We start from the raw sequence: 11,522 nt of genomic DNA, 5'->3' as shown, positions 1-11,522 counted from the left end.
CGGGCAGAGGCGCTCCTCACTTCCCAGACGGGGCGGCCGGGCAGAGGAGCTCCTCATAACCCAGACGATGGGCGGCCAGGCAGAGACGCTCCCCACCTCCCAGACGGGGCGGCGGCTGGGCAGAGGCTGCAATCCCAGCACCCTGGGAGGCCAAGACAGGCAGCTGGGAGGCGGAGGCTGCAGTGAGGCAAGACCACGCCACCGCACTCCAGCCCGGGCAACACCGAGCACCGAGTGAGCGAGCCTCCGTCTGCAGTCCCAGCACCTTGGGAGGCCGAGGCGGGCAGAGCACTGGAGGTCAGGAGCTGGAGACCAGCCTGGCCGACAGGGCGAAACCGCGCCTCCAGCCAAAGGAGAAAAACCAGGGAGGGGTGGAGGCGCGCGGTGGCAATCCCAGGCAGCCCGCAGGCCAGGGCAGGAGAATCACGGGAGCCGGACGCAGGGAGTCTGCAGGGAGCCGAGTTTACTCCAGCCTGGGCCACAGAGGGAAGAAAGAAAGAAAGAAGACGAAAGAAAGAAAGAGAGAAAGAGAGAAAGAAAGCAGGAAGGCAGGAAGGCAGGCAGTCAGGCAGGCAGGCAGGAAGGAAGGAAGGAAGGAAGGCCTACTTTTTCTTTGAGGCAGAAATTGGGAATAAGACAATATGAGGGGTGGTCTCCTTCCTTATCGTAACAACCTTGTGAGGGAGGGTTCATTTATCAAAGAAGACACTGAGCACAGGAGGCCACCACTTACCAGGGGCAAAGCCAGGATCTGAACCCAGACGGCTCGGCTCCGGAGTCCATGCTCCTGAGCACCACACAGTGCTTCTCTCTTGGAAATTCAGAAAGGCTGGACCCAGTGCTCCAGGGCAGCAGGAGGAGGGCACATGCCAAGGATGTCACTGGAAAGGGAGCAGAGGTGAGGTTGTGAAGGTAAGCCTGAGAAGACAGTTTGTTTTCCTGAGGTCTTAGAAGCTACTAAACGTCTTTAAGCAGGGGAGTGACATGAACAAATTTACACGTCAGAAAAATTACCCACTGAATTTTATTTCCTTCCCTTCCCCCACCATCCGTCTGAACTCCCTAAGTCCTCTTTTTCTGCGTGGTTCATTTGCTCCACCTGTCCTGCAGCTGAAGGATAAGGAATGTGCAATTTCTATACACAGTCCAGGTGTTTTCGTAAGTGCTTCTTAAACTGGCTTTAAAGGGAGATCTGTGTCCATGCCTATGCCTGTCCCTCTCTCCTTTCCCTAGTAACAGTGAAACAACTCTATAACAAACTTTCTTTTAATCACATAAGATATTTCTTTCTGAACGAGAAATGCCCAGTTGCTCAACCTTCAACAACGAATGCAAATGAGTTTCCCTAATACTTTTGGGGAACTGCTCCACCAAATTTAATGCACCTGTTTCAAGTTTTCTTTTAAGCCCTTACTGATGGTACTTGTATAAAGCCATCGCTATTGTGCCTCTGTGCCTTGGATGCGCCCCCAGCCACCCCCTTACATCTGCCACTTGCTTGAAGGCAGCCATTGTTACAGCATTCTTTTCTTGGCCCATATTAGAGTTAGAGCTGGGAGCTGACTGAGAACTGGGGATCCACCTCTCTTGTGGAAAGGATCTGTTCTTCTCAGTGGCCTTCCCTGCTTTCTGGGCCAGTAAGGTCCAGGTTTTGCATAACTGTTGAGTGGATTTTCACTAACAAACATAATAATTAAAAAAATTGAAACATGTGATTTGCCTATCTGATCTGTCCATCTGGAATTCATGTGAAATACATTTCACCTGCAGACCTGGGCTTTTTAAACTTCTCCCTTGCAAATTGCTCATTCCCTACCTTGCTGCTTTCTCCTGTCATCTGTCTTTCCCAGGATTTTTTTCTCATAGGACTGCAGGACCAATCTCCTGTTTCCTTCCTTCTTCTCTTGTGGTGAACAGACTCTAAGATGGCCCCCATGATCCTGCCTCCTAGTACTCATGCCCTTGAGTGTGGGTGGGACTGGTGGCTTGCTTCTAATAGAATAAGAACAGGTGATGGGATGTCACTGCTGTGATTAGATTACATAGGACTGTAGTGTTCTTTCTTCCAGGAGACTCCTTTACTAGCTTTGGTGAAATGGGTGGCCATGTTGAGGAGACCCCTTTTGCAAGGAACTGAAGGTGGCTCTAGCTGACAGCCAATGAGAAATGGAGGGCATCTGTCCCACAGGGAACAAAGAACTGATGCTATCAACAATTACACAAACTTGGAGGCAGATCCTTCTCCCACTGAGCCTGGGGATGAGATCAAAGCTCTGGATGACACACTGATTGCAGTTTTCAGATGAAACCCTGAGCAGAGGACCCAGTTCAGCTGTGCCCAGACTCCTAATCCACAAAACTTTGAGACCATAAACATGTATTGTTTTAGGCTGCTAAATTTGTGGGAATAGTGTAGAAGTCTTCCTTTGCCCCTGGAGTATGGCAAGGTTCAGGCTGTTGTCCCATGACCATGAAAAATTAGGCACAGGGACATGGAGAGTGAGTAGGGCAGAGTAGAATTTATTGGGAAAAAGGAAAGCTCTCAGCAAAGACAGGGGTCTTGAAAGCAGGTTGCCAGTAAGGCATCTGTGTTCTGTGTCTTTTATGTGGCAGAAGCTGGGAAGTCTTCTGTGGGTTTTGCCCAGATGAGAGAAGTAACATTTTCTTCTTGGGGTACTACAGCTGTGCATGCCTAAGGTTTGCCAAAGGGACTCCATCTTGGTTATTACCCATGAGTGCCTAAGCAAAACCCATGGGGGTGCTAAAACCACAATGCTAATGTCATGTTTAATGACATTATAATGAGCTGGGTTAAATTAGGGACATTTAGGCTGATTTATTGTGTCTGCACCAAAGTGGGGATGGTCACTTCTGAGCAACATCCTAGCTTAAGGGTAACTTCTTACGTTTTTCCTATTAACTGTAGAGGCAGTATAGGCGCTGTCTTGCCGTTGTTCTTGTGAACATCGTTCCTTTCTATCCCTTCTCCTGAGACCCTCCCTCTCTATGTGCCTATCCATCCCTTAACTACCTCCTCTCTCAATAGTGTTACACAGCAATAAATAATGCATTCCCTTTTTGATTTCTGGTCATATCCTCGATCTAGCCCCAGGGGCATCCTCAATTTCTCTGGCCTGACTTAAATACACAAGGGTAGAGCATACCGCTCCCCCACACTATGGAAATTATATCAATAGTTATCAGACTGAAAAACTTCTGAGCTTTATACCTCTTCTGGCCAAAGGCTCCCCATGCCCAAGATACTGGCCTGAACACCTAATCCCTGCTCACAGGGGGTGGCAAAACATGGCAGTTGAATTGTCTGCTTAGCACCTTCTGTCTGTACCACTCCTCCTGACATCACCGGGTATCCCTGCCATTTGGGCCCTCTGACCATCACTAGAGAGATCCTTGGCTTCTGGTCCATAGGGGATGGCAATCTGGCCCACAGGCCTGTCTCTGAAGACTTTTCAGACTCTGCTCTGTGAAAGGAGAGTGGTGCCAAGTCATCTCCACAGGAGTCAGTGTTTCTTAAGTTTGCTTTCTTTTCTAAAAACTAGTTTCTACTACACAAGCAATGCATGAGTACATTCTCTTAGTTAGAAAAGCAAGTCTTAGCCTTAACTTGGAAATGCCCTTTAACTTCCACCATGGAGTCTGGGCCTTTATCCCACTTGCCTGCAGTAAGCCTGTTATGAGTTTGGTGTTTCCCTCCAGACTCTTCTCTATGCTTGGAGATCTTTTTTATTTTTTTAAGAGACAGGGTCTTGCTCAGTCACCCAGGTTGGAGTGCAGTGGCAAGAACACAGCTCACTGCAGCTTCAAATTCCTGGGCTCAAGTGATCCTCCCACCTCAGCCTCCTGTGTAGCTGGGACTATGCATGAGCAACTGTGCCCAGCTAATTAAAAAATTTTTGGGGGGAGACAGGGGTCTCACTATGTTGCCCAGGCTGGTCTTAAACTCCTGGCCTCAACTGACCCTCTCACCTCAGCCTCTGAACGTGTTGTTATTACAGCTGTGAGCAGCCACACCTGGCCTGTTTTGGGGATCTTTGCATGTTAGTTCACACAGTTCAGTCTCATTCTTCTGTTACCATGTGGTGCTCCATAGTATTGACAGGTATTTACATGGTTTCCACTTATTTGTCATTACAAACAATGTCACAGTGAACATCTTAGTATATGCCTCTTTGAATGAGTTTTTTTTTTTTTTTTTTTTTTTTTTTTTTTGAGACAGAACAGAGTCTTGCCCTGTAGCCAGGCTGGAGTGCAGTGGCGTGATCTCGGCTCACTGCAACCTCTGCCTCCCAGGTTCAAGCAATTCTCCTGCCTCAGCCTCCTGAGTAGCTGGGACTATAGGCACATGCCACCATGCCCGGCTAATTTTTGTATTTTTAGTAGAAACGGGGTTTCATCATGTTGGCCAGGATGGTCTCAATCTCTTGACCTCGTGATCTGCCCACCTCAGCCTCCCAAAGTGCTGGGATTACAGGTGTGAGCCACCAAGTCCGGCCATGGATGAGTTTTTATAGCATGGAATTGCTGGGTCACGGATATGATTTAAATTTTAGAATTGTCCTCCAAAGTAGCTATACTAATTTACAAGTTGACCAGCAGGAAATGCATATCACTTTCCTAAGCCTTGCCAACACTTTAGATACTTTTTACTCATCAGATAGAAGGAAATATGGTTTCTCACTGTTGTAATTTATAATTCCTTACATTATAAACATCTTTTAGACATTTTTGGCCATATATTTATAAATTGTTCATCGATTTTGTCCATTTTTAAAAACTCAGTTGTCTTAATGATTTATAGGTCTTTATATAATCTTTATACTAGTGCTTTTTGTCTCACTTATTATTTGTGGGTGCCTTAGGAAAAGTTGTAGAATTTGATCCTATTCAATTGGTAAATCTTTCCTTTGTGATTCTGTTATTATTTAAAAAAGTAAAAGAATAAAGAATGGCTACTCCACAGGCAGAGCAGCCTATAGTTTTTTCTTTTTACATCTTTAAAGAAACTTCTCCTATCCTGTGGTCACAAAAATTCTTACATTTTCATCAATATTTCAACAGCTTTGTGTTTAATGTTGGGCCTTAAATTCCAGATTAATTTTAGTGAATAGTGTCAAGTGGGGCTCTATTATTTTTAATGAGTAAGCAATTGTCCCAACTCTATTGGCTAGCCCACCAGTCTGAAATACTGCCTTTATCACACTAAACTCCCAGGTGTACACAGGATGGTTTCTGAACTCCAGTTAAGTCCATCAGTACCACAGTTTTACTTGTGTTATCCTCACCCAGTCTTCACAGGGACTCCAGTCCCATTTAACACACCTGCTCTCTCCAACTGTGCAATCTCTTTTTTTCTAGTAACCACTCTCAGGGCTTGGGCATGAACCTACAGCCCTTGAACTCAGTTGGGGAGTAGGGAAATGCCAGCATCGCAGTGGTTCAATTCATATCTTGATGATTCTCCACATATTCTTTTTCCCTTTTAGCCTTTATACCCAAGAGAAATTCAGCTGGACACCAGTAACGTAAGTGCTATTTATTGAAAAGAGCAAAGAAAGAGTGCTGACCCCTTAGGGACAGGATAAACAAAACAAGCTCTGCAAGTCTGCCTCCTGCTCAGCATATAGGCTTGTTGCCCCACTGGGCCATCTTGTTGTTGATGGGCATCTTGAAGAACTGATCAGACTGTATGTAGGCAGCGATTTTCTCCAAAGCCTGAAAGGAAAATACACCAAATCTTATAAAGACCCCAACCCAGTCCAACAGATGCATACCAGAACAGCAACATTCACGTGTTGCCTGCGTCTACCTCCTCCATTTTTTGTAGACAGTGCCTTCAAGGTATAGAAGTCAGGCTTTTCCCAAACTTAAAAGTCTAGAGGTGTCCAACCATTGATCCCTTTAGGCAAAAGCCAGGGAAGAATCCTCCACAATGGGATCCTGCAGGTCCCAGGGGAGCCTGTGAGTGTTTTTATAAGAGAAAGGTGCAAGAAACGTCACCTCAAAACGGCACATGAAAGCCTTCAGGTTTGGGAACTCATCCAGGCACTTGGGGTCAAATATACGGTTCTGATCCAAGATGTCATAGGTGAGAAAATCCACAAAGGTGAGCTAGAAGAAAAGCAATAAGATGCTTAGGTCTGAGGAGTAGTAGCCTGCAGAGACAGAGAGGTATCCTCTTCTTTTCCCTTCTTCCTACCTTTTCCCCGGCAAACCATGAGAATTTCCCCAGAAACATGGAGAATTGTTTCAGTTGTCCAGGTAGCTCTTCCAAGTACTGAGGCTTCAGTTTTTCCTGAGAGGAAAAAACAGAATGAGAATAGTGGTGATCATCTTTGTAGTTAATCAGGGCACAGGCCAGTGATGGACATTTAGTAGCCCCTTCTCTAGGTGGGTTCTCATTGCCTTCACTTGAGGATGGCAGGGCGGGGAAGGAGGAGTTTGGAAAGAAGAGGCACCAGCACCAGAATTACATGACAAAACAAACCAAAAAATATAAGTTCTGTTTCTTATTCTAACAATCTGGGTTGGTGGGAAGGTAGCAGCAGCAGAATGGAACAGACATAACCCTTGGGTTCCTAAATACCCCTTTTTCTGATACTCCATTCAGCAGATGTGTGCTAAGGAAACTCACATGGTCACAGCTGTAACAGAGCCTTATCAGTTGTGTGCGGAAATCCATTACTTGGTTCTCTATGATGTCCACTCGAATCTTTTCTTCTTCAGTCTCACCACCTGTAGGCCAAATGACAACAAATCACCCTTGGCATCATCCACTCTCAGACAAACTACCAGCCTGGGGTCCCTCACCAGCCCTACCCCACTCACACATGTTGTGCTTGCGAGCGATGTAGCGCAAGATGGCATTGCTCTGGGTGATCTTGTTCTTCCCATCCAGGAGGTAGGGCAGCTGAAAGGAAACGGACAGGACAGATGAACAACCTACCTCACTCTCGATTCCCTACCTCTCTCTCCTGGGGAAAAGAACACTTGCAGGGCAGTGAACGAGAGAGAGAAGATGCTGTGTTAGGAGAAAAAAGAAAATAAGTAGAAGGTAGCAACTGGGTCCACAAGATTCTAGACAGGGGTTCTTAAATTGGTGTGTGTGTGTGTGGGTGTATGTGCATGCCATGGACCTTTTCTCAGAATAAAGTTGTTAAATGCATGAAGCAAAATAGATAACTTACACAATCAAAAAATATTTTTAAAAATTCAAATAGAGTAACATATGCCCATTAGTGCATTAAATAGCAAGCAGATGTAATGACTAACATAATCTCAAAGTAAATAACATTATATGTGTGGGCGGCAAGTCACCCAGGCGCCGAGGCAAGAGACCGAGGACATGAGCTGTTCCAGTATAATAAAATATAAAACAAGGATAGTTATACCAGATATAGATCTTAGATATGATTATATATGAATATCATTAATCATTAGTTTGTAGCAATTACTCGTTATTCCAATATTATAATAATCCTTGCTCTATAATCATAACCTAGGAAAAACCAGGCCATACAGAGATAGGAGCTGAGGGGACATAGTGAGGTGTGACCAGAAGACAACAGTGTGAGCCTTCTGTTATGCCCAGATAGGGCCACCAGAAGGACTCCTTGGTCTAGCAGTGACACCAGTGTCTGGGAAGACGCCCATTGCCAGGCGGACCGTGGTCTAGCGGTAGCGAAAAGTGTCAAGGAACAACACCTGCTACTTAGCAGACCTGGAAAGGGAGTCTCCTTTTCCCCGGGGGAGTTTAGAGAAGACTCTGCTCCTCCACCTCTTGTGGAGGGCCTGACATCAGTCAGGCTTGCCCACAGTTATCTGGAGGCCTAACCGTCTCCCTGTGATGCTGTGCTTCAGTGGTCATGCTCCTAGTCTGCCTTCATGTTCCATCCTGTACACCTGGCTCTGCCTTCTAGATAGCAGTAGAAAATTAGTGAAAGTACTAAAAGTCTCTGATATGCAGAAATAATGGCGTAAGCTGTCTTTCTCTTTGTCTCCTCTCTCTCTCTGCCTCGGCTGCCAGGCAGGGAAGGGCCCCCTGTCCAGTGTACACGTGACCCACGTGACCTTACCTATCATTGGAGATGACTCACACTCTTTACCCTGCCCCTTTTGCTTTGTATCCAATAAATAACAGCGCAGCCAGACATTCAAGGCCACTACCGGTCTCCACATCTTGGTGGTAGTGGTCCCCCGGGCCCAGCTGTCTTTTATCTCTTTGTCTTGTGTCTTTATTTCTACACTCTCTTGTCGCCACACACGGGGAGAGACCCACCGACCCTGTGGGGCTGGACCCTACAATATGTATATATTTACTTACATGCATATAAGTATCACTTAAAATATCTGCAACACATGTAATAGAATATGAAACTACCTGATTTCAGGCTGGGCACAGTGGCTCATGCCTGTAATCCCAACACTTTGGAAGGCCGAGGTGGGAGGATTGTTTGAGCCCAGAAGTTCAGGATCGGCCTGGGTAACATGGCAAAAACCCGTCTCTAACAAAAATACAAAAATTAGCTGGGCATAGTGGTGTGTGCCTGTAGTCCCAGCTCCTTGGGAGGCTGAGGTGGGAGGACTGGTTGAGCCTGGGAGGTTGAGGCTGCAGTGAGCTGTGATTGCGCCACTGCACTCCAGCCTGAGTGACAGAGTGAGACCCTGTCTCAAAACAAGAGAACAAGAAACACACAAAAAAGAAAATACCTGATTTCTACTAGTGACAAAGTGACAGACATGGCTAATAACCAGTGTCACTTATTGTCTCTCTTCACAATAAAAGGAAATAACTTTTGCTAGTGGTTAATGGGAATGAAAATACATATCCATCCAGTTCAAGGACCCCTGAATTCTATTTATTCTATCCAGGTTAAGATCCCCTATTTTGCATCCTTCTGTACCAGGCAGGAGAGAGGCAAGGATGGATATACTTGAAGGCTTTCCCTTCTGCCTGCCACCTCTACTAAAGCCACTTACATTAGGAAAGTCCAGGTCTAGCTTGAATTTCACATCCAGCCATTGGCTTCGATCATAGTCAGGAGCTGTAAGAGACAGAATTAAGTGGGACCCAACTTCCTTAATACCCCACCTGACAAGAGCGAAAGATCTAAAGAAATGACTTGGTCCCAATACCTCAAATTCTCAGGCCCCAAAAGCATAACCATCGAGCCTCTGAGCCCTATTTGGTTAAGCATTAAGACGGGTTTCGGCTGTGTTAAAGAGGGAGCCCCCAGTTCCAGATAAAGGATGTGTCTCTATTCATCCAGATTGGGGCAGACGTCCCACCCGGCCTTGGCGCGACGCCACCATCTTCTGGGCGTAAGAAGACCAGGGCAGGTGGAGGGCCAGCTTGGCTGCGCGGGCATGCGGAGCGGCATTACCTTCCCCGCACGTGTACCGTTTCTCCTCGTAGGAGGTATCCGTGAACTCCAGGAGCAGGCGGATGGCGTGCGCCAGCTGGGGAAGACAGCGGTTCAGCGACTGCGCAGCTCCCAGCCATTCCCAAGCCCCGCCCGCTAACGTCCCCCGGCCCGGGGCTGCCGAGCCCCTGCATCCTGCCGGGGCGGTGGTTAATTGGCCCTCAGGCCCGGCTCCGGCGTGGTCTCCTCCGCCCCTCCCCACAGGGCCCGCGATCCCAGAGGCTGGGCAGGGGTCGACATCCGTGGCTCGGCAGCTCGAAAAGGCTCCCGGGTAGAGCTGCTCCTGCTGGAGATTGCGGACCCAGAGACCCGCCCTCTCCGCGTCAGTCTCTTTGACCGAGCGGCTCTACCGTTGAGACGGCACTCACCCCACGAATATCCCAGTACCCAAGAACCATAGACGACTCGCACGACATGGTGACGGGCCTCCGAGCCTTCGAGGACTGGGGAAACTGTGAGCGGGAGGGGCTTTATACCCGACATAAGGGGGCGGGGCCCACGCGCGGGCGCCCTGACTCCGCCTCCGCCCCGTTCTCCGTCCCCTCCCTCCGCGGCTCCACAGGGCCGTGCGCAGGCGCGACTTCTGCCGGCGTTGGGGTTCAGGGCCTGGCGACCCCAAGGCGGGACCCAGGCAGGAGCGCTGCAGGCGAGCAAGGGACCCGAGGTTGAGGCTCCTCCCTTCCCCGCGGGTGGGAGCCAGACTTCATTCATTAATGGTGCCAGTGAAGACGCGAAAAGCACCACTAGCCAGGCAGTGGGGACCCTAGTTACCCAGGGAGAGCGAGATTCGTGCCATTTTTACCGAGCCAGCGGGGGCTGGAATGAGGGATAGGGAGATTGGGGCAAGGCCGGGGAGTCGGACCAGCCTCTGACCACACAGAGCAGAAGATTCCCCACAGACCAAGCTCCCCTCTCTGTCAGTCAAGGACCTCTAAAACCTGACCCCAACATGCTTTTCCAGTCCTATCTCTCCCTCAGCCCGTCACAACTTCATAAGCCAGCCCAACCCAACAATACTTGCTGTTCCTTCTACACACACTTGCGTTTCCCACCTTGGAGTGTTTGCTCTGTGATCCTCCTGCCTGCATCCTAATGTCCACAGCCTATCCTTCCTCAGCAGCCTTGCTGAAATGTCTCCCTTCTCTTTGAAGCCTTCTCAGAACCAACCTCTATCCTGGCCAGAAGAGGTCTCTTATCTTGAATGTTTCCTACCTTTGTTTTATGGGCTTAAGTAATTTATGGATTCCTTATTATAATTTCCTCCTCCAACCCCTCCCACTTCCTAATGCTCACGCATTTAGGGAAATTAATCTTGCCTCTTTGTGTAGGGTGGACTGGAGGAGGAAAGGTACTACCATTTTTCATTCACTCATCCATCTGTCCAACAATGTTTAACAGGCCTGTTATGGACAGGCACTGTTTTAGGTGCTGGGGATACAGAATTGAACTCAACAGTCAAAATCCCTGCCCTCAGGAAGTTTACATTCTAATGGGGAAGAAATAAACTAATATATAGTAAAGATCTAGTAAGTCAGATGGTGATACACATCCTATGGAGAGAAAATAGAGAAGAGAGATGGGGGTCTCAGGGTGGGAACTGGGGGAGTCCCAGTAGGAAGGGGATTTGTGTTTTTAAAGGATATGTTCATAGAAGGCCTCACGGAGAAGTTAATCTTTAAACAAAGACCTGAAGGAGGTGAGAGATCAAGCCACTCTGCTGTGGGGGCCACCATGGGCAGATAAATATAAAACAGAATAATTGCTGTTCCTTTTACAAGCATGTTTGCTCTGCTCCTGCCTGCACCCTAATGTCCATAGCCTATCCTTCCTCAAGTAGCTTTGCTCAAATGCTCACTTCTTCCTTGAAGCCTTCTCAGAATCACCCTCTATCCTGGCCAGAAGAGTTCTCTCCCTCTCTTATCTCAAATCACTTCCTACCTGCAGGAGGCAGGGAGAACTCCAGGAAAAGGGAAACAGCAAGTACAGGAGTGATCACTCTGTAGACTGTGTTTGAAACCAGAGACTAGATGAGATCACCATGGGAGCGTGAGTAGCAGAGATGAGGTCTAAGGGTTTGAGGTG

General features: G+C 47.8%; 1 protein-coding gene across 2 annotated transcripts; it reads right to left on the bottom strand.

Annotated features, from left to right (window-relative positions):
- Positions 1-5,539: 5,539 nt before the first annotated feature.
- On the bottom strand, positions 5,540-10,608 carry GSTM3 (glutathione S-transferase mu 3). 2 transcript variants are annotated; one of them, XM_032155080.2, is made up of 9 exons: positions 10,523-10,608; positions 9,809-10,080; positions 9,402-9,477; positions 8,998-9,062; positions 6,847-6,928; positions 6,653-6,753; positions 6,218-6,313; positions 6,019-6,129; positions 5,540-5,733 (listed from the first exon to the last, which is right to left on the bottom strand). In XM_032155080.2, the coding sequence occupies exons 2-9, from the start codon at positions 9,854-9,856 to the stop codon at positions 5,635-5,637; spliced, it is 678 nt and encodes a 225-aa protein (XP_032010971.1). In that variant the 5' UTR covers positions 9,857-10,080; positions 10,523-10,608; the 3' UTR covers positions 5,540-5,634. The 2 variants fall into 2 exon arrangements, with proteins under 2 accessions (XP_032010971.1, XP_032010972.1); XM_032155081.3 differs by lacking the exon at positions 9,402-9,477.
- Between the last annotated feature and the right edge of the window lie 914 nt (positions 10,609-11,522).

Source organism: Hylobates moloch, unplaced genomic scaffold (genome assembly GCF_009828535.3).
Source record: "Hylobates moloch isolate HMO894 unplaced genomic scaffold, HMol_V3 SCAFFOLD_5, whole genome shotgun sequence".
In the NCBI taxonomy this organism is placed as follows: domain Eukaryota; kingdom Metazoa; phylum Chordata; class Mammalia; order Primates; family Hylobatidae; genus Hylobates; species Hylobates moloch.
This window is presented reverse-complemented; position numbering and strand designations above follow the sequence as displayed.

Coding starts and splice junctions, on each gene's coding strand:
- GSTM3 (XM_032155080.2), bottom strand. CDS start 9,856: ATGTCGTGCGAGTCGTCTATGGTTCTTGGGTACTGGGATATTCGTGGG. Junction 6,314..6,652: donor TCTGTTACAGCTGTGACCAT/GTGAGTTTCCTT, acceptor TTTTCCTCTCAG/GAAAAACTGAAGCCTCAGTA. Junction 5,734..6,018: donor CTTTCATGTGCCGTTTTGAG/GTGACGTTTCTT, acceptor TTTTCCTTTCAG/GCTTTGGAGAAAATCGCTGC.